The 23,915-nt window shown below is 39.9% G+C and overlaps 1 protein-coding gene across 4 annotated transcripts in view; it reads right to left on the bottom strand.

The window, feature by feature from the left end:
* LOC105270258 (beta-1,3-galactosyltransferase 5) overlaps positions 1–23,915 on the bottom strand; it is a 113,702-nt gene that overhangs the window by 44,923 nt on the left and 44,864 nt on the right. For all 4 annotated transcript variants that reach the window (XM_011311086.1, XM_011311088.1, XM_011311087.1 and 1 more), the window contains exon 3: positions 17,669–18,260. In XM_011311086.1, the coding sequence (XP_011309388.1) occupies positions 17,669–18,224 (556 nt within the window). In that variant the 5' untranslated portion in view covers positions 18,225–18,260. The remainder of the gene's footprint in view (positions 1–17,668; positions 18,261–23,915) is intronic.

Below are 23,915 nucleotides of genomic sequence, written 5' to 3'. Positions count from 1 at the left end.
CGAACAACTGACCTGGCGAGGTCAGTGCAACAAGGGGGTTACGCACAGCCGAAGATCAGACGCTCTCAATTCAAATTGTGAATTCTTGGCATCAACTTTATTATTTTATATCTCTCATTTTTATTGGCATTCGGGGCCTCTTTAACCACGTTTCTCTGGGGGAGCACAAGTGCTACCATTGACTCCCTAATTTTATCCGTAAACTGTAAAACTTCTATTTGTCCTAACCCGTAAGCAACCCGACAATTCAGCGTAAGTAAAGGTTGTTCTTACCCTCCCCGACCTTTCACCAAAATGTAAACGTATACGTAGCTCTAATCCCCTGCTCCTTCTAAATTGCAATGTCAAATCTTTTTGCACACGCGATTTTTCTTTACCAGCTGGCTTTAATTTCTGGCCCTTGTCCGCGATCATTTTTCAGCCCTGAAGCCCGAAAACACTCTCATTTCTAGCTAGGCCAGGGGCTCGGTACCCCTGGAACGCGGATGTCCCATTAAATTATTCCCTTAAAACTATTCCGGGCTTTCTCTCTCTTCTCTACTTCAAATTTCACGGATAATCTGGGAGGTTTCGATCTTCTCTAACGGACCTTCCCACATTTCCGTTACGCAGTATTTAAAAAAATTATTAGTGTTTTCAGCATCAGAGGAATTAAATGCTCAGCACGTGATGGTTTTACTTAAATTTAAAAGATTTTTTACCTGCAAAAAGCACGGAAACAAGAAATTTAAAATCCATCATTTCATTCCTTGTTGACTTTTTCACATTATACCGATCCCACTGTTAAATCTTTGAAAATTCATCGATTTCCAGTTAACCACGAAAATTAATAATTACTGCGGAAAAAATTCAAAACAATTAGCTGCAGAGAGTGATCGAGCAAAGGTAATTGAAAAATAAGCATTATAAAATCTGATCAACCATCCTTGTTTTTTCTTTTAATAAAATTCTATTGAATTCCCGTGGAAATTTCATTGGTATTTGGTCAACCATTATTTGGGAGTAGTTCCAATAGGAATATTGGAAGAACGAATAGGTTCATAGGAAAAATTAACTGAAAGGAATTTGTTCACACCAATCATTTGAGAAAAACTTCCTTGCAAAATTTTCATGGTAAAATCGTGTCAATTTATCTTCTTTGACCACATATCGGCAAAATGGGAAATTTATGTGTATAATAGATTAAGTTGTAAGGAAAAATCCAATGCGTTTCAAATCCAGGGTTTTTATTGGATATTTTTATGGAAAAAAACTTCTAAAAGAATTTAATCATAAACTTATATAATTTTAATAAAAATCTAAAAAAGTTTCAATAGAATTATTGGGTGAGTCTGATAATATTTTCCATTGAATTGTTTTGATATGTGTTATCAAACCAAAAAAGTTGCACTAAAAACATTCTTGAGGAATTTCTTCTGAAAATCTCTAAAATTGTTTCGGGCAGATTCAAATGATCTCTTTCCAAGAGTCTTGGACCAAGACATTTCAAATCAAGCGTGGGTAAACTTACGTGTCTGAAGTTGCCATGAATTTTAATGGAAATATGCTGAGAGTATTGCAAGCTGTCGACAAGCTGTTATATTGCAAGCTGTTGTAAGAAAAATTCGGACCCGAATCGCTTGAAAAATTACTGGACTGCGCAGTAAGCGTGGAGCATTGCGACCTAATCTTAAATATTACGATCCGATCCAGTAAAATTTCCCAGCTCCGTCACTGAAAAAGTAATGAGAAATCCAAGATTTACTGGAGGTGCAGTAAAATTTTAGTGGAAGTGTAGTAAACTTTACTGGAACTGCAGTAAAAAGTGAATAACTAGTACGAATATCTCAGATTTTTAGCAGTACATTTTCTAACATCGAATGAACTTTGGAGAAAATTGAGGATCAGTCCAGTAAATTTAGTTGCCATGCGCAGTAAATATTCCCGAGAACTGCAGTGATTTTTCATGAATTTCACATGACTTTTCATCAGGGCAGTGCCATATCGCGCGTTTACTAATACGAGACCAGTAATTTTTCCTGCATATTTCTCTCGGTGTTGAAATGCTAATTCTAATGGTTTGAGGTAGTCCTCGATTTCACTGAAAAAATGAATAGTCCAGGCCCAGTGGCAGCGTCGTTTAATTTAAAATTTGCCCCAAAGACGTAACCGAGGGGTGATTCTACTCAGAGGCTATGTAGCCTGTAGGATGCGGGATGGGGTAGGAGAGTTATATATAAGCCGCTTTGATTTTACGCCAGCGTAATGGGCGCATGTCACAAACGGAAAATCTGCCTTTTTTTGAGTGTTTTGCTCTGAATTATTGTTCTCTAGCTGAATGATCAGCTGAAATCTCATACTGGTTATGAAGCTCATTAAATGAACCTCAAATTGAGAGGCGAATTATCCGGTTTTGACTATTTTTCATAGAGCTATAACAGTTTTTGGTCAATATTAATTTTTTAATGGTTTATTTGAAAAATCAATATCCGCGAGATTTTTTCATGCTTCCGATTCGAATCAATAAGAACATCCATTCATCACCTAGAAGGATATTATCTATTTTTCAAATTGCCATATATTGAATGCCATTCAGTGAAATTTTCATGAAGTTATTGAACATTCTTTCTCTTTTAAACATCGTGTCACACCCTGAAATACGGATATTTCATCTATTAGCAGACTTTTGGACGTGATACACGGGTTTTCTTATACATTAATTGGGAGATCGTATCGAGTTATTTTGAAGGACATATCATGTTCTTTATTCCATGAACTTGGTCAATTACTACGATCGCTTATATGTCGAATTTGACATGTCACAAATTGAAAATTTGCTATTTTTTAAAAATAGTTTTATCCTGAATCACTCTTCTTTGTCTCAAGTATTGGTCGAAATCTTATATGCGTTGAAAAATTTATTGAATAATCTTTAAATCGAGAGGTGCTTCATTCAATTTCTACATTTTTTGACATAGTTATGAGAGTTTTTGTAAAAAAAATATTTTTCATGGTGTATTGGAAAAAGCAACTTGGAATGGATTTTTCCATTTCTCCAAGTCAGACCAATAAAAATATAAATTCATTATCTCGGGGGGTATTATCCATCGGTTAGATTGCGATATGTCGAATGCTATTCACTTGAATTTACATGAAGCTATTCGACTTCGTTTCTCCTTTGAATGTCATGTCACACCCTGACATTCCGTTTTTTCATTCATTCCCGGAACTTTTTGACTTGACTAATGAGGCTTTATTATAGATCATGTCGATGATTTGGACAAGTTCATTCAAATACAGCATCAAATTTCTCCTTCCATCCGCTTGGTCAATTTTTATGGGTGATTATGCGTCAACTTTTGCATTCCACAAATTAAAAATTCGCTGCTTTTTTCAGCGATTTCAACTGAATTCGAGGATTTTAAATGGATTATTAGCGGAGATCTCATATTGGTAGCGAACCGTATTGAATAAGCATGCAATTCAGAGGTAAAACTTGAAAGTCCGGCATTCTTGACAGAGTTATGAGAGTTTTAAGAAATGGATTAATTTTTCTGTCTTCTTTTTAATTGAATTTTCATTTCATCGATCCGTTTATATTTTCAAATCAAAGCAATCGGAATTTCCACGGTACTGATATTTCATTTGACGTATCAATTTCATGCAGCTTGGCTATCGCGCGCTAAGCGTGTGTCTCGCCTAGTTTTTTAAATTTTGAGAGAGGGCGGCCGGCGCTCTTTCTGTCTAACCACGCCCCTCGTCGCGCACGTTCCTGCCCCCGCTCTGACTACATGGGCCTTACGCGATTGGTGTATTGTATTCCGAACAATGGATCCAATAGGGTTTTATGGCCCGGACTCCCGAGGTTCCGGCTTTGCCCAAGTCGGCACTAGACCAAAAACGTCCTGTAAAATATGGAAAAAAATTAATCAATTTTATTGCAAGCATGAAAAATAATAAAATGGATATATCTCACTTTCAATGATTCTTTCACCAAATAATAGGCGGGGTTTCTTTTCATGAAAGAGAGGAAGGTTTTATAGCGTTAGGCGGCTTGTGACATCACAGGAAATCGTGGGAAAGCATCTTAGAATTCTGAAAAGTTCCTCAGTTTTATTGTCTATTATAATTTCTATATCAAGATACGCGATAGCGTATCGGCCAAGGGGACGTTTTATTGGTGTGACCTCACAGGCCGATGCTGTCGCGTATAATATACAGGACACAATTACCCCCCGAGTGTGTCTGAATTTTTTTCTCGTAACACGATAATTTTTCGCGAAGTCCGTCCTTAGTTATATTGTATAAGTTGACTGTGAGCTTTATGAAGATATTTCTATTTTCTCGATTGATTCAATAAATAAAAATATCTTCCCATAGCAACCATCATAATGCTAGTGTTTTGAATTACAACAAAACACGTATTATATGCGGGAGCCGATACACGGCATCCCGAAATGAGAGCTTGTTTGTTTTCTACTGGTGACCTGGAGACTGAGCGAACCCATCCTTTTATCATTGTCGTTGAAGCAGCTTTCATTGTTCCAGTCAGTGAGATCAATAATGCATCTCATTTTCCTACTTTCCTCCTTTCCTCTGTTTTCTTAAGCATGGCTCTTATCATTATTATTAAGAATGATCTAAAAGATGCACAATCTGTTGTGGAACCAAATCGGGACCAGAGAATGATTGTATCACCCAAATTTTACAAGGAATTTTCTGAAATCCTTAATAAGGTAAGGTCGTGAATTCTTCGACCTTCGATCAGTAAGAGAAGCATTGCCGTTCTTTTCGAAAGTTCAAAAGGTGTTAGCTTGTCTGTACCTTTCTCCAGCCAATCGAAGACCTTCTTTGTGTCCCAGATCTCGGAGTTTATCGCTCGTGATTTTGCCAGACCTGATGCTTTTAGGACCTGGCGCACTGAAAAATCTGAAGATAGGCTAACGGCTGCTTTTCCCGAGCAAAAGGTGGCCACTGCTGATTTATGTGTACTGATGTGTCAGAATAGTGCTGTGCGCAAGTTTCTCTGTAATGAATTAGTTGCCCAGAAATCTTGCTAGGTGATGAACTGCTGGTTCTTTCGGATTTACGTTATACCGTTTACAACACTTCACCCAGAGTTGAATGGGCGCTCTGTAAGTTTTCAACGTTGAATCTCTACAGCTATCTTCCACCAGTTGTCTTTCCTGCTGGGACCAGTCGAGTGTGAGGGCCCCCACACCCAATCCTCCACACTTCCAGGGTGAGCCGCTGAAACTGGTCGACAAGTCTATTAGAACGTTCTCCAAGTTGGCAATGATTTTTGGTGACTCTCGAGTCCTGCTGATCAGGTCTGCTTTCCAAAAAGTTTGTTCCCACTTTGGTATCACTACAAGGAATTGACCCTTGGATTTGTTGAGGTGTGTCAGCTCTCTGGGTATTGGAATCGGTAGGGGAAAAACGCATGCTAGCTTGAAGTTCCATCCACGATTGAAGGCGTCGGTGAAGACTGCGTAACGATCTTTGCAGTCCAGTGAGACGTAGCGATTCGATTCGAATCCACGATTGCTGATTGACCGATCTCTGGTTTTCCCCACTCGTTGAAGATGGATTTGGTTGCTGAGGGGAGAAGGTCACTCTGGAAGGTCTTTTCCCTTTAAGAGGCTGTCTGCGAAAACGATGTAACTTCCGGGGAGATAAGCTGCTGACAGAGTGATCTCTAGATCGTCTACCAGTTGGAGTAACTAGTAAGTTAGATCCAATAGTTTCAGCGATCTGGTACCTGCCTCCTTTCTGATGTACGCTACCAGTGTCTTGTTGTCTGTTTGAAGAAGTATGCGAGATTCTCTGAGACTCTCTGCTAATTGTTCTATCGTGACCAGGACTGCGAACATTTCTTTCTTGTTTGAGTGTCACAGATTTTCACGTGTTGTCCATCTGCATGACACACGAAATCCGTTTACCTCTGCTCCCCAACCGAAGTCTGTTGCATCTGTTACCAAGAAATGGGTCACTCGCCCCTTGTCTGGACAAGTCGAGAGCTGTGTCGCTTTTTTCCACCAGCGTAACTCCTCGAGCGTCTTCTGGGTTAGTGGTAATCTCTGCCAAGTTCTGTTCTGCCGAAACTGGGTTGAGAAACGTTGCAGGTGACGACAATGGAAACGACCGAAATCTGGGAATTACAAAGTCCGCAAAGTTTAGGTGGCCTGAGATCCGTTGTGTCTCTTCCAGGGTAATGCTCCTTTTCTTCAGAAGATTGTCTATCATCAGCAAAATTTTCAGGGCCTTGGGTTCTGGTAGTTTCATCAGTTCTTTCCTCGTGTTCCAAGTAAGACCCAGGACGTCCAGTTCCTGGCAAGGGTCCAGAACTCACTTTTCGTAGTTTAACTGCCAACCCAAGCCCTCTCGTAGTTGAATCGTCTCTTGGGTTTGTTTGATCAAACTGGTTCGGTTTTGCGAGACCAGGGGAAAATCAGCTAGGTATACCAGCACCCGGATACCTCGAGCACGAAGCGTCTCTGCAACCCAATTCGTGGCTGTGGTAAATGTGTGTGGAGCTGAGAAGAGGCCGAAGGGCAAGCTAGTCAACTGGCAAAGCTCCCCCTAGATAGACCATCCAGGGGGGGGGGGGGGCGATGGCTCTGCGCCACCGATACATGAAAGTAAGCATGAGAGAGATCTATCTTGGTCATCCAGTCGTCTTGCTGCACGAATTCCGGAATTTTACGTGTGAAATGAACTTAAATTTTCTAGCCTGGACATTCTTTAATCTGCTAACATTGTAGGTTTTGATACTGGAGGAATCCGAACACCCGAGATGATCTTTAGGATCACTGGAGGGGCTCTCAATTTCTTTCATTCCTCTTGGATCAGCTAACCTCCTGAGAAACCGCTGGAACGATGACAGTCATTTGTCCTTCTTTCGAAAGAAATCCTTTGATTTAGCTTTCGAGAAGTCCTTCTTTGGACTCGAGCGGTTTCCTGAGTTGTGGCGAAGAAAGCCCTGAGATTTCTTATAAGAGGAAGTAGGCTTTTCCGAGAGTCGTTGATAATTATCACTCTGCTTATGATAACCAGAATCTCTTTTAGGCGTAGTCTTCTTTGTAACGTAAAAAGATGCTGACAGCCAATGTTGTGGGCTACCCAGCGATTAGATGAGAGGAACAAGGTAATTTCGACGGAAAAGATGTTCTTGGCTGGGGGCATTTTACGGAGGGCCGCCTGAACATTCTTGCTATTGCGTAGTTCCCCAACCAGTGTCTCTCTCCTGCTTTCGATAGTTTCAGCTCTTTTACCACAGATGATCTGTAAAATCTGATCAAGATTAGTGTTGAAAAGGGATTTCTCGCCGAAGCTAAAATTCAATTTCTCGAATAATGTTTCTGCTGTAAAATCGTCAGGATTACAGTAAGCCCAGTCAACAACTCCTTGGCGAGTAGATTTTGTAACGTGACATTTTCGTATGGGGGTTGAAAATGCCAGTTACCTTCGCCCTACTGCCCCAAAGCCTAATCGAACCTGCTAAAACTAAATCAAATGGGCGCCAGGTAATTTTTAGCCGGAAGTACCAAGCTGGAGGATCACTAAAACCAACGTAACTAACCTCGATGTTCTCTACTCATCACCATAACCTAACAAAAAGGGTTTTCCAAAAAAGAACAGAAAAGGGAAATCAGGCTTTGGAGAAAGATAACGGTCGTGGTTCGCTCAGTGTGCGGGTTATGGAGAGAGGGGTGGCACTTGGGTGGGAACAGGGTGTTTTCGGGCATGCCTAATGATTGATTAAATTATCACGTAAATCAAATAAAAAATAAGTGAAGCCTCCAAAAGTGTCATTTATTCGATTCATATTCGGGGGGGGGGGGGGGATTCCAACAAAAGGGGACTAAAAAACCCAATTATCCACTAACACTTAAAGAAAATCTCGCCTTAATGGCCAAGTAAAATAAACGTTAAATATTACTATGCGTAGCCCCTCATAGTTACCATCGAAATTTGCCTACAAAGATTATCGCTTGGCGATAATCCGAGGAATATCTTATTCCCAATTTTAATGCGTCGGGAAATCGATGATTTCCCGGAATTGGTCCGGGACGTAGGCCGACAAGAACGAGGAAATTATAAACAAAAACTCCCCGGACGACGGCAAAGTCGAATGCCGAAAGCCCAAGCCCCTCTAAAGATTTTTAGCACGGATTTCCGTCCAGGAATTCCGAAAGCCCTGAACTTCAGCGTTCGGGAAATTATTAATTACTTCAAAACCCTAAATCTAATATTCCGGGGAATGTTGGACTACGCGGAAGAGAGAAAAAGAAAAAAAAAAGCAAAAGAAACAACAAAAAAAGTAACCCTCCTCGGACTCGAACCCACTCTGCTCGGAAATGAAGAGAGTGAGAGAGAGAAGGAGAAACACTGGCCATCGCTGGCCGTGGGAAATCCCCCAACTTAAAACCGCTTCTAAAGCCCAAAATTATGAGAAATCATGGAAGCCCCTAGTATTTTGGGGATGCAACTGCGGAGGGGAAAACCCCCCGAAAGCCATCCAAAAATGGATGGAAAAGTCAACCGAAGCCGGGCGGCCGGCTCGGATAATGCCACGACATGTCGTACAAATATTTGCGACAAAAAGGGAGAAAATGCACTTAAAACTTGGTAAACCACTTCACAACTCACCTTTGGGGGTTTCCTTCCCTTCCTCGTGGTCTTCCTGGCCATAATCCTTCGTAATTAACCTCACGTAATCCTCAATGTCTCTTTTCACAACACGTGTTCACCTTTCGTCTCGATCAAACGTATAACTGCCTTGACGAGGTCAATGTAACAGGTGGGTTACTCACAGCCAAAAATCAGGCGCGCTCTAATTGGCTGGCGTTAGTTCCGTGTTGAGGCGTGGTGCCCCCAGCGCCAATTCAACTTTAAATTCTTACCCTAAATTAGGTTCCTTAAATTTTTACGGGCATGCGAGGCTTGTTTAATCGCGTATTCCGAGGAGCCTGAGTGCTAAAACGTCTTTTTACCTTTTTAATCATATTTTTTAAAATTTACTATTCCCTACTAATCCCAAAATTGGAAAAATTTATTTATCACTAACCCGTAAGCAACCTGGCGATTCGAAGCGGGTAATGGTTACACTTACCCTCCTCGATCTTCCACCGAAAAACAAAAACGTAAACGTAAACGTATCCCTAAACTCCTGCCCCCTCTAATTGGAATGTCAAATAATTATTTTGAACTCGCGATTTTTTTTTCCACATGCTCCTTCCCAAATTCGCCCGATCTCTCGCTCTTTTCCTAACTCTCGTGGGCATACGTGGAGGGTTTCATCCCTCTAACGTACATCCCCACATGTACGTTACAATTTTAAGAGTTTTTTCTGCTCTACAACCGCATTACACGAACCTGTTAGAGCTCTCTCTGTCGGTAAAAAAGGATGCGATTTTTTATCGAGATAACAGAGTTCGTCATTTACTTTTAGGTCGGTAAAACCGTGAGTGGCAGAAAAATTTCTCAATGCTTTGGAATATCTGACCTCATTCCAATCAGGAGAATTGAAACGCTGCAGCTTACCCAATATTGACAGACACTCTTGGTTAGCCGTCTTTGTGGTTCTCTTCTCATCCAACTCTGTAGATCCTAGCCCCGAATCCCAGATCTTTTGACTACTTCCAGGTTTCGATAGGAAAGGCTGATCAATAACAGGCAATGATGATTGCTGCCCGGGAACCTGTTGCTGCAATGGTGCCGGCTGTGAGGAGAATTGTGGATACGTGGGCTGTTGCATGGGGAATTGCTTCTGAGAGAGAACCAAATTGGAGACAAAATTTATTTTCTCCTGCATTACGCTCAATGCAGCATCTTTGTATCGATGCTGTTTGCACGGAAAGGCATAATCAATCTCCGAGTCCCCCTCGTGAGGATCTTCTGACGAGCGGCCATGATGAGAGTTCGTTGGAGACTCGTGTGATGAGAAGTCACTCACCTTCTGATTTTCCTTATTCTTTTTCTCTTGCACGTTCTCCATACTTTTCTTCAGGGAGTCGTCATCTGACATCTTGTACGAGTAATGTTGTAACAAGAAATGATAAAAAAAAAAATAAGAGAAAACTCTTAAACCACTTGGTTTAAATTAGACTTTTGGCGTGTTATTCACGACGAAAGTATTCAATACTGTGAGCTAGAGCGCAGTCCTTCCCGTGCATCTCAGGTGACCACGTGACCCGAATCGGCTGGATACCGAGGGGACCGAGGGGAAAACAGGGTATAGTTAAGGCAAGTAAGCATCTCATTTAGGGATGCCGTGTATCGACCAAAAGCATATAATGTCATATTTCCACAATTTTATTTTCTCTCAGCGTTAGATTCGTTCATAAAAGTTGGCAACGAATAAAAAGTCTGTCTCTCTCTCTTTTTCTCCTTTTGTCCAGAGACGACAGAAGAGATACTCATGCGTATTATGAACAGACTTCTGCATGAACATCTCGTAGCAGTGGCGCCTGAACTAATTCGGACTTGGAGTATGACAGGGCGTGTATGAAAGGGCGCGCATAATTGCCAATGAGTTACTTTTTCGATTCAACTCGTTTGAAGATTCATTGTAGATTCTTGTAAGTTTATTTATCTATAAAGGTAATTGAATGGACATTTTGCCCTACAATTAATGAAGAGCAAGTTATTAATTTATAATTAAAGTATTTAATCAATAAAAAGGATGTTATTAATATTTACCTTCAATTGTAATAAATCTCACAATATTCTGACTCACAATAACATACAATGGACTTTAAAATGGGCTGAATGAAAAAAAAATATTTTTAATTATGTGGCTTTAAATGGTAACTAAGTGAGGCTACGCTGTGCGCTGTTACCGACGCTTTCATATGCGGCCTGCTCGCTCCGAGAAGTTGATTACCGAATTAAATAAATTCATTATTTTGACCCTGTGAATCGTTTGCAGGTTATTTGCAGGTCAATGATAGCTAAAATTTAGCGTTTAATCGATAATAAGTAATTTTTAATGATTTTTCAAGTTGAAAGCTAACTTCCGATGAAAATTTTAATTATATTAAAAAAATCATTAAAAATATATTATTATAGATCAAACGGTAATTTTCATCTATCATTGAACTGCAAAGCCACATGCAAACGATTCACGCGGGCCAATTAATGAGTAATTTGGAAACTACGATTGATTTAAACAATTTAATTCCACGAGTGGAAAGACACTATGCAATTTTGTACTCATTGTGACGAGTATGGTAAGTTCACTCGAAAGACGAGAATAAATTCAACTGCTGACATACTTATTGTGCAGTTGAATATATTCAACGTAACTACAAAAAAATCAAGCGGAAAACCCATAATTGAAAATTGAAGACACTGCCAACAACCTGCGCTTCTGTTCTTAGTAATCAGTATTCTCTCAATAGTGCTATACTGCATTGCACTATGAAGTGTAATTACTATACCTGCTTATTGAGAGAATCAAAATATTTGGATTCACACAGACGATGCAGTTATTGGAAAAATTCGATGGGCACGGAATGCAAAAGATGTATATACATTATTTTTAGAGAGAAAGAATGAAGATGTGAAAATATGGGAAAAATCTGAATGATCATCTCTAATTTGTGACTATGAAACACTCATATGTGTCTAAAATCTGACTCAGGTCCTTCTCGTTGGGTCGGCACGTGAGTAATTTTGACAGAAACTAATCTGAGTAGCTATAAGACCCCTCAAAATGTTAATAATCAAATCCAACCCTTTGAGGGCTATTCTCGTTCATTGTACTGTAACGTATTTCCATGCAAATTATGGGAAGCTGTAAAATTGAGGAGAAAAAATCAATTGATTGATAAATGATAGATAATTCATCTTCTTCATCATATTACTTAAAAAACAATTGATATGCTATGCAAAAAGAAGTGAAATCATATGAAAAAATCACAAAAGAATTTTTGTGAAAAAAATTTGCTAAATTGAGGTTTTATTGCATGATCATATTTTCCAAAAAATATCCTCAATTTTAGTGACAAAAAAATACTTGAAATCAGAAATACGCCAAGCATCTCGTTCCCAAATCATATTGATTAGAGGGACTTAATATCTGATTTGAATGAATGCAATAACGTATATGAATGGAAATATGGCCATTGGAAACGCTAAAGAATAAAACACCTTTTACAAATTGCCGGCTTGAGAATACACATAGCTGGTACATGCTTGTGTGAGCAGAATTCTATATACCTGCGAGCACTCTCCAATTAGCGATCTTGAAAAAACTAGCGCCACCAACGGTATTTAGCATCGTCAATCGCCGATTTGATTTGCAGAAAACAGTGCACTGGGCTCGCACGGCTTTGGTGTGAATCAACTTAGCACCTTCCATCGTAAGGTAATGTGTAACACAGTGTCGAGAAGGAAAACGGTAATTAAACAAAGACATGTCTTAGTTGACACTGTGTCACTATGTGGCCCTTGATGCGAAATACCGGTTGTTACCGATCAATTCGTTAGGGATGAACTCTTCGATTCTTCTTCACTGGATTACAACATTACTGAACTGGAGTATTCAAAATGTTCACTTGATTCAAATGAATATGGTATTAAAGATTTATATAATTTCCAGTTGAACGCGGCGACAGTAGCCACGCGGGTGGTGTGTGACTCCGGCGGTCATCCAGGCTAAGCAACGCTCAGTTGGGTTAGTACTTGGATGGGTGCCCGCTTATTCACACCCCTCGGCGTGTAGACTGCCGTCGTTAGGCACGGGTGTAGAGAACTGCTGTGTGCACCGAGTCAGTGTGACTGATGAACACAGCAGAATCCCCACATTACCGGCCGGCTGCGCTACTGAGGTTTTACATAGTTTCCCTCAGTACAAGCCAAATGGGCGCAGTATGGAAAGTCGGCCCATGACACCGCAAAATAATGAGAGGATAGTAGGAGAGGCTAAAAGGCTAAGACGAAGGGGTGCCTATCAAACCATGAAACTATGGTAATAAGAAAAGGAAAAATGTAAAATTAAAAAAAAATAAATTAATTAATTTCCAGTTGATTTCACGATTGACCGTTGAATTAAGTTCGGAGACTGTACAGTATTCTCCGAAATTTGTTTTTGCTTTCTAGAACTTCGATACCCATCTATCAACTGTTCAAAATTAAGAAGATAAGTCTCATAAGGATGAGGACATCAGCTCGAAGCGTCGACGTAGGAGTGAAAATCAGAATATATTTTCGCCAAATCAAAGTTGAGAATTAATCGAAGAAAAGTCCAGAAAAGGACCACAAATATCAAGACCGACTGTTCTGTTCTAAGTAGAACCGTAAACTGCTGGCCAAAGAGGCCTTAGAAAGGCTTCAGTCAAAAAATGCTTAGATAAGCGTTTTCAAGGTTTACTTCAATAACATTCTTTCAACATTATCAATGACAGTACTTCAACACCGTCAAACAGTTTCTTAATGGCAACTGGACTCAAGTACCGCCGTGGGTTTGCTGATGTGGGTCAGCTCCCAAATTAAATGAGTCGTCGAATGTGGATTTATTCAGCCTTTACATCCCCTTCTGATTGTTTAAACCTCGAAGAAAAAAAAGATACTCTACGAGCCAAAAACTTTTTATTTCACGTAGCACAGAAACGATTTTCACATAAACGACATTCACATAAATGAAACTTTAAAATAGACACTCGAGCTGGAATACTGTAATGCACGTTCATATATATTGTTTTCAAATATCACTGAATCTAAAAATGACAACACAAAAGTTAATCGTCCTAAGGTGAAAGTATCTAAACATCATCACAAAACCCGGTATCATGAAAATAATTACCAGAAATGGTTTTTCCGATGTGATATGCGCAGAAGATTCATTGGCAAAAAAAAAAATAATGAGCGTACCAAATAAACAATTTTCGGTAAAGAGTCATGACAGCAACGAGACGAGGACGTCTTTGGTCCTGTCTCTAGCGCTCTGGGCTCATGAACCAAGCAAAGAACTTCTAACATAAGTTCGAGTCCTGATGATAGAAAAATTTTTCATTGCCGGAAAATAAACTGATTCACTATGGTGTTAGTTATAAGTTAGCCAGAGGAAACTGTGAGTGGGGCATTAGACTGGGGTATCGCGTGAATACTAGGAGGGCTTAGTAGAAGACCGGCTAAAGTCATATTATCTGGCACCACTCCATTCAGTAACGAGACCCGATTTTAAAAAAAATCACCCGAAATGGGGATCTCCAAACACTGAAAGCGCCTATAACAGCAAAATTCGGTGCTAACGTATTTGAATATTAATCGAAGAGATCGCTCCGAATAATTACTCATTGAAATGTATTCTCGGTCGTCATAACTCGCTAAAACCAAAACGAAAAAAGGGCATGTGCCTCATGGCATTCAAGCCTTTTTTATGAGGACACAGAAACTGAAGTGGAAGTCCCTGGCTACAATTCCGTCCTGCGGGAAGTAGCCAGCACGAGGGTGGCTAAATCTCCGTGAAGAGTGGTTCCGACTACACGTCGTACAGCCATAGTGTATTTTGACTTCACGTGGAAAAACCGGGTTTGTGCATCCGACTAATTTTCGCTTTCTTGGATTCAACTTGATGTCTGAAACTGGCGGTGCCCTTTGGCCGAGTCAGAATGGAATAATAATCACTTTTGTACATCGTAGTCGTATTATTATGTCGCAGGTTCCAGATATTCAATGTGGAACTTATAAGCAATCGCTAGGACCTCTGCTGCCTCTCCTGTAAGCTAGTCCAGTACATAAAATCACGAGTTACATCCACTATCATAACGCGGCAATCGAGTGCCTTATCAACTGCGGCATATTATCAGCTGCGACACTGTTATGAGATTTGTCTAAATGCCGGTGCTGTCTTACGCTTCAGAAGATATTGAGTCCGGTGTGAATGAGAGATGCTGCAACGTGCAACCTTATTCTCATTGCGATGAACTAAAATCCTCCAGGCGATGTGAAAAAATCCTTCTGAGACGCGCATTGTCTTCTTATGAGAAACCTCCAGCTTCGCCCAGTATGTCTCCAGCATAATAAGCTTGGAATGTAGAATTGCCAAACCGAGCTGCTTGATGCCCTCCTCCGTGGACTCTTTGAATATGCCTTTTATGAAAGTCGCGCATCTCAACACTCTCGAACCGTCGATATGCTAATGAGAGAGAGTGGTAAGTCGCAAGGTGGCAGGTATCAATCATCGCGATGGTTAATTACCCATCTAGCATCATCTGAGACGTACAAGAAGCACTGAGCGGGTCATGTGAGCATGTGTATATGTGCAGGAAATTCAGCGAAAAACCGAACAATGGGAAAAAGTACGGTTTTGAGTCTCTATCTTAATCACTTCCGGTTGAGATAGAGGACCGAAATTGTTAGGGACTTTTTTTTAAATTATGAGCAGATGGTTTAAGAGGCGGCGGAAGAAAAATCTGAATTGAGATATGCTACAACCGACCTGATATGTATATACGAGTGTGCATACATTAGTATGTGTAAAACTATTCCTTTATGTCGAACAAACGCATTTAATCAATTATTTAAAAAATATGAAAAAAAAATAAAAGGGCACCTTTGGTCTGGTCGTCAGCGCACTGATCCTAGGATATCCCATATAGTGCAGGCTCGAGCCCGGATGGTAGAAAAACGTTTCATCGTCGGAAAATAAACTGATAACCTAGTTAGCTGGTAGCCTAGTTCAATTGGCGATGAGTTAGATAGAGGGAAGTGCGGGTAGGGAATCAGGGTGGGGCAACGTGGGGATATTGGAACAGGTTGGCAAAGCCCAGGCTAAAGTCAGACTATCTGGCAACATCCACTTATTCATCTATTATAGAACAAAATGAATAGGACTCTGTCCGTTCTCGTTTTGCAACTTAAGAATGAACTGTAATCTTCGACGGCAATTTTAGAAACATCTAATAGGATATTCCAGCTAGCCCCATGAATTTTCTTGGGAATTCTTTCTCTCAGTGATTCATTGTACTTTGTGAGGAGGCAAAATTCGAAGAACTCCCGGGTTGACCCTCTAACATCTTCTTTTTTGTTCAAACAGCGAGAATCAGCCCAATGCGACACTTATGGTTGTAGCCTAATATTATCCCCTTCCCCAGATTCAGAGATTGAAAAAGAGAAGGTATGTAAAATAATTATTGTTGGGTTCTTGAATTCGCTGCTTGAAAGTAACAGTATAATATTGCATTTGTATCGCTTGATCCTTCATTGTATTTTCTCTGCCTCTTTTTGAGAGATAGTTATTTAGAGCGAAGGGCATAACTTTCAAAGGGAGATGATAAAAAACACACAATCATTCTGAAACACCCTTTTGGTCTCATCCCTAAGATCGAGGATAGCTAAAATCGTCGTCCGTTCCCATACTCGCATCCTAATATTCCAACCGATTTGAAAAGATGCGAGCCACTGTTATAAGGGCCAAAAGTTGATGAAAACCACAATCACCAGAACGAGGGTAAGTACGTGAGGTGCCCTGCCTTACCCGAGGTCGGTAGACCTCGTGAAACCAGATCCTAAATCCCAAAATGTTTTCAAAAACAAGATCACGAACGCACAGGACGAGTCGAATTGGAAGTCGTCCTCGTAACACCATAAAATCCGAATAATCTATAAATTCATAAATTGAGACGATAATCCAGTTAACGTAAAACTACCCGCAGGAGGCTAAAGCCAATGACGAATAAAACGGAAGCGGGAAGACCGGCTTTGCTCAGGACACTAGGTCGTAGAGAAGGGGTCAGGGTTTACGGATACGCGAGTTTAACCTGGAGTTTAAGCGACATCAGAAAAGAAAGAGGAGAGATCTAAGCCGTGTAAACGCTATAGGATATCGATAGCAAGTTAGCCTGAGAATCCAATGACGCCGTTGCGGATGGCATCACCGCAAGCATCTGTGAATTGAGCCAGAACCTAGGGAAAGGCCCGGTGAGCATGTAGCTCAGCTGCCGGTATTTCTACCGTCGCCGCGGCGCCCGCTAGATGGGGCCTTAAGCATAGAAAGCATACCGGGCACACTAGCTCAAACCTAGAAAGCACATGCAGCCAAGGCAAGCCGTGGGAAGCCTTGGAAAGGCCAGTAAGAGAGCAGGAGAACTGAGATGTTCATCGAATGCCAGCCGGAACTGCACTGCCTGGTGAGAAGTGCAGGCCCCTGAAGCACTCCTTTCCCTCTCGACTCACGACTAGGTGGGGATGCCGTGTGCCGTGACGTACTGCCCCTGCCGCGGGGTGAATATTCTTAACGTTAATTTCTCCAGCAGCACGCCGACTTCGAACGTCGCAACTGACCCCTCCGAACAACCCTTCCTAATGATCAGCCTCTCAATGCCCGCCTCATCTAACATGGAATGGGCATACACCGGTATGAGCCCTATGCAGAATGCCAGGAAGTCTCATAGAGTAATTGCAAAGGTTTCCCCGTCTCCGCTCTATGCCGTTGCCCGTCTGCAAGCCTCTTAACACCTTAAGTACTAGGGCCCCGGTCCTCATACGCATCGACAGACCGAAGAATTCCCGGGAAAAGGCAATTAAGTGGCAGTTTTCCAAGCACAGTTACCCTATCCCATCCCTTGGCGTGGTTCATGTGCGGTATTTATGGAAATCCCGTTACATCTCATAAATGATAAATTTACCTAAATTCAGATAACCAGAAACTTACAATCAAATAGGAAAAATATAAACTTACTTGGACAATGATATGTGGCCCACTTCAATGCCATCACATGCTTATAGGTCATATTTCTATATGCATCAAGGAAATTTCCTTGAATAATATCACCATACTGTCTATCTTCTTCAATGACATCACTCTTGTACTGATCCGTGACCCCAATGAGAAATAGTACAATCATCTCAGACGTATGTTTGCCCCATGTTTCACGGACAACTTGGCGTTTCGCATAATTATCAGGTGCTGAATGAATCAATGTTAATAATAATGGTTGTGTTCTGTTGCACGGATCATGATTGATGACAAATCGAAAATTTGTTATATCAATCAGTGTCGTTTCATCGCTGGACGGAAGTTCGCTCAGTGAATATGGTTGAGGTAATGCCGACACATTGTCCGGTACGAGAAGTGTGTACCCAGGCACAGTTACCTGGGCTGGCATTGTTGTTAAGGTATTTGGCGCACCAGTTAACATCCATATTGATAGGCAACAGAAGACAGCTAAAGTTACTGCAAATGTTAAAGTGCAGGGCGACGACCCGTGGCCATGGAGCCGTCGCTTATCCAACATGCTAGCAACAGCCTTTCATCCTCCTCCGGAGCATTCCTACAACAAATAATACATAACTTAAAACAAATCCGATACTATGCTCGTCGTTTTTGCGAGTAGTTGATGGTTCGTTCAAAATGATTCATTTCAGAAATCTTCCAATGACTGCATCTGCAATAACATGATGCTGATATTGCTATTCAGAAAAACCCTAGAATGGCTCTCACCGTATCCGAAATAACAAAAATCACGTCAAACCGTGATCACCAGTGTCCAGATCAATCGAATGGATGACTTGCGCTGAGACACTATTTCATGAATTACCACAGGAGGAAAAAGCTTCCTCTGAGACGAAGACTCAGCGCTAACGATGATGGCTTCCCCTCCCGAAGGCAAAAAGAAACGAAAAAGAAAGAGAAAAAGAAACGAAAACGAACGCCAAAAGTAACGAAGATCTTAACTGACCGTCTACAAATTGATACGATCAAGGCAAGTACGGACTGTAAATCTCTACGATAATCGGACAATCGCAGGTCACTTTCGGATACGCGAATTGCGTCGGATGTTTTTGTCGAGAAATAGAGACGTCAAAAATTGTATATTGAAAACCTAATGTATAAGTCGGAAGCTAGAGCAGGTATGGACAACCTCTCCAGGTAGCTCGGAGTAGAGTCATGAACGCGAGTTAGGAATCCAATAAAGTTAATAACCATACCAGTTATATAGTAGTGGGGGGCCTCATAGTTGCAGTTTTGGTATCCCATGAAGCGTCTACCAAATTGTAAATTGAGAAAATTGGCTGCCGCGATTCATAAAAAAAGAAGTTAGAAAATCCAAACATGGACTAAAATATTTATGAGTATGATGGTGCGACAATTCATTTACATTCTTGTACATGTTCCGTTGAAACCTGACTTGAATTTGGAAGAAGAAAATGAATGTTTTGCCACCTATGCGAATTAATTAAATTCTGTAGAATGATTTTTTTTAGTATGTACTTTTGCCGATTTGCGGCCAGCGTTTTGAAAGATATCAATAATTGATACAGTAAGGATTAATCCCAATTTGTAATTTTGGCCATTCTGCCTTTGCCAGAGTGCATTCGTCAAGTTTGAAATCATTAAATCGCACTATGATACACTCAATAGCCTGAAAAATTTTACAAGAAGAAATATGACAGGTTTCATTATTGTAAACTTAACCAGCCTTATAGGAGAAAGAGTTTTATTAATACCTTTTTGAAACTTCGAAGAACTAGCATGGAATAACTCCGAATTCGGATGAGCTATTGAACTAAATATAAAATAACTATTATCTATGGAAAAAAACTGAAATCATTCTAAAAATTCAACTTCCTGAATTATTGACATTTTTTAACTTGCTTTTGAAATTATTTGTCCAATACCGACCTTTCTCAAAAAGATATGAAAAAAAATACCAGTGTTTATATTTTTTAGGTTTTTTTAGGTCTTTGCGCAAAGAACCAAACTTTTTGCCCAGGTTGAAAGTAGATCATGCGAGTTTTCAGATCAAATCTGGATTTCATCTTTTCACTTTTCATATTCCAACGTTCTCTGACTTTATGATGAATGTATAATTCGGAAGGTTAACGTTACGTGATGTGTTATCAACTGAGGGATCACCGGATAGTAAGTCTAAAGAAAGACAAAGTTCTCTACCAAACATCAACATTGCAGGAGAAAATTCGGTTGTCTGATATCTGGATGAGCGATAAGTCAATAGAAATAGCAGAAGCCACTTATCCCAATTTCTCTGGTTCTCATTTACAAATTTAGCGAGATAATTCGGGATCGTTCGATTAAGACGTTCGAACATGCCATTCGACTGAGGTCGAAGTGGAGTCGTACGGGTCTTATGAATCCCCAAAAGACTCGTTTAATCATTCTAGATCACGGACTCGAAACATCGACCCTGATCTGAATGGATCTCAAGTAGCACTCCGAGATGAGATACTACATGGATCACCAGAGCTTGCACGATCGTAGTTGCCTGATAATCGGGAAGTGCAATAGCTTCAGGCCAACGCGAGAAATAATCCGAGACGACCAAAACGTAACGATTTCCTGATGTTGATTTTGGGAGTGGACCTAGAATATCAATGGCAATTGTCTCGAATTGAAAACGACATTATAAATTTGTAGTTTTCCTCTGATGCTATTAACGGGTTTATCTCGGCTGAAACAAACTGAACATTTCTTACACCGGAGCTCAACATCCTGTTTGCAAGTCGACCAGAAGTATTTTCTGCGAACTTTGTCACGCATTTTATTGACCTTGAAATGACCGGCGGTTGGAGAATTGTGACTTTCGGTAAGAATTGCTGTTATTACCGATTGCGGGACAATAATTTGATGGGTAATTTCTGTTGAGTCAACTGATTCCCAATGCCGGTAGAGAATGCCGTTTATTAGTTCTAGAGAATCCCAACACAATAGATAAACTTTTATATTAGAATCTAAATGAGCGATTTCTTGCCAATCACGGCGCCGATTACTCTCTTTATATTGAATTAGTGTATTCGAGGTGTGAATTAGTGTATTCCAGGCCCTCAGCCTGAAGTTTACGCCAATCGAATCTCTCATCAGGCACGCAACTAGTTCGAAAAAAGTACTTTTCAGTTTCGTTGTTTAGAGAATCGAATCTAGCACATTTTTTACACGAACAAGGGCGTCGAGATGGGCCACTAGTATTACCATGCCGATGGCCAGGTCTGTGAACAATCTCGAAATTAAATCTAAGAAGTGATTCAAGCCATCGGAATACTTGTCCTTCAGGGTTCTTCAAAGACAAAAGCCAAGTTGGAACTGCGTAATGAGTACGGATGACAAATTTCCGACCCAGCAGATAGTGACTGAAGTTCTCGACCGACCTGACAACTGCCAAAAGATCTCTTCGCGTGACACAGTAATTTCTCTCAGCTCTGTTCAGGCAATTACTGAAATACACAATAACTTTCTCCTCACTATTCTGTATTTGTGAAAGAGTGGCTCCAATGGCAAACAAAGAAGCATCAGTGTCAGCATCTACCACCGGACCTGAAAAGATAGGAGGAGAAGTCAAAACGTACTTCAGTTGATCGAAACTAATCTGGGCTTTCGAAAGTTAAGAAAAAAGTACCTTATCGTTGGTCAAGATGTGAAGGGGTTTGGCAATGTTGGCGGAATTCTTCACATATTTGCTGTAATAATTACAGGTACCAAGAAAGCTTCGAAGTTCAGTTTTTGATCGGGGTGTGAACCATTCGACAATGGGAGACATCTTCTTAGGAGAACGTTTAATTTTCCCATTAAAAATTAAATGTGCCAGATACAAGACTTCATATTTGAAGAAAACACCATTTTTTGTATTGACTTTCAAATTAGTAGTAGCTAATTTAAATTATGGAAATGTTCGTTGAAGTCTTTTTCAAAGACGATGCTGTCATCAAGAAAAACACGACCCAATTTACCAATTAATCCGTTGAGAACATTATTCATGACTCTGACGAAAGTAGCTGGTGCATTGCAAAGACTAAATGGAAAAATTTTAAACTGCCAAAGTTCATCGCCAATAACAACTACTGTCTTTTCTCTATCTTTGTGGTCCACGTCAACCTGCCAGTAACCACTCTTTAGATCGATGGTAGAGAATCAATTAGAGCCAGAACTAGCATAAAAAATTTCGTCATCGCGAAGAAGAGGCATAGCGGCTTTCTTTATGACATCATTAAAACCAGAAGTGGGCAAATTCAGGTAGGCTCGGGGCTGTAGCCATAAAATTATTAAGGTTTCAATTATAAGGGACCTAACGTGATTAGAAGGGTTGTCGTATATTTGTGTTTTGAGGGTAACATCAAGCAATGACGCATCCGCGTGATTGAAATGTCAGGCCAAAATGGTTTCAATTTTTATGTACGTTTCTGAACATTTTCTTTTTGATTAAAAAAAATGGAATTAAAAGATGATGGTTCAGACTCAATATTCGTCGGTGGAAATGAAAGTGCGATGCTCGTGAACTTGAGAAAGAAGTATTTCATCGTCAATTAAAGATTACAGGACGCCGTTATTTTTATGATTGTGAGAAATTTGTTCATTTTAATTTGACATCGAGTGCGGGAAGTATAGAAATAAAAAGGTTGAAAATGCATGTCAAGTCAGGTCTATTAACAACATGGTAATATTTTGTAATTGTTTTCGAAACAATATTTCAAACATAATTTCAAAATTTTTTCAAGACATCTACGAAGGGTAGGAAATCTTTTTTTATAAAGACGATTAAAAGTAACCAATAATCAATCAAAAAGATAACAACAAAAAAAACAATAATTGAAAAAATATTTCCATTAGAGAAATAGAAGATTTTTACACGGAAAAAAAAATACCGGAAAAATTACGGGAGTTTCTCGTATTGGTGGGGTGACCTTGGTTTTCGGGAAAAAGTACTGTAAGTTCCGTAAAAATTTTCGTAGCGAGCAGGAATTTTTACGAAACGTTCACGATAATTTTACGGTACCTCCAGTACTTTTTCCCGAAAACCAAGGTCACCCCACGCATATTCAATTACTCATTGTTGTTTCATCTCTCCTATTAATTGGTGAATTTTATTACGATAGTAGAAAGGAGCTCTTCGTGGATTCTGTTTAATTGGTTGAGGAATTTCTAAAATGATTTTGTGTTTACTTCCTTCATAACCGCCAAGATCATTGGAATTCTTTGCAAATGATGTTTGATATTTAAAAAAAAATTGTTCTATCTTTTTTTGTTCAGCTGAATGTAATTGATCACATGAGTTTGCACATTGTTGATTTAAAAACTCAAGAATCTCGGTAGACGTTTCGAGAATGTCCACAGATTTTAATTGACTGACAGAGACAGCTTCGAGAGGATTAGCGACATCGAATTTGTTGTGGATGAGAGACTGAAAGTCGTTTAATAATCCTGATTTGAAAAGGAAATCTAACCCCAAAATGCAATCGTTTTGAACGTCAGAAAAAACTGCATCTAATATCATAAAAGAATTTTCGATCGAAATTGTGATTTCAAATTCTAATTTGATGGCCTTATAGGGGAAATTCTGATTAGAAACCGGGCGAATCGTCATGGGTTTAACTACCTCTTTTAATTCATCCAGATTGTTATCGAAAACACGAGGATTGACTAATGTCAGATGCGGAATCGATGATCATTGTGCAAGAGTGTCCATTTATTTTTCCTTCAATTGTTAAATTCAAGTTAAATTTGTATTGATTAACCTGTGAATTAAGTATCTCAAATCACTTACTAGCAATCAGAATTGACTGAGTAAATTCGTCCCGTAACGAATTGACTCTATCTAATTTTCGTGATTTCTGTTGTTGGAGTTGGAGGAACTATTTGCATAAAAATTCTCGTTCCCCTTTGAGAATCGATTGAAACGATTGCTTTGGTTTTTGAAATTGTTTAAATTGCGATTGTAATTCAAATTTCGGTTGTGAATAGCGTCCCGTGAAGAATTTGTAACAGAATCCCTGTGTATTGCCATCATTATTGATTTCAGATCTACATTCATTGGCATAATGTCCAATAATTTTGCATTTATATAGGATGACTGATTTATTGTGTGGAATGAATCAAAGGACAAATGTAGGTATGAGTGAGATGAAAGTATGTCGCCAGAATGTATAAACCCAGACTCTAATGTTTATATAAAGGTGTCGAATGTCCGTTGCGTGGT

This window comes from Fopius arisanus, unplaced genomic scaffold (assembly GCF_000806365.1).
Source record: "Fopius arisanus strain USDA-PBARC FA_bdor unplaced genomic scaffold, ASM80636v1 scaffold00082, whole genome shotgun sequence".
Classification (NCBI taxonomy): Eukaryota; Metazoa; Arthropoda; class Insecta; order Hymenoptera; family Braconidae; genus Fopius; species Fopius arisanus.
The sequence above is the reverse complement of the archived record's forward strand: the minus strand, read 5'-3'. Positions and strand labels throughout refer to the sequence as shown.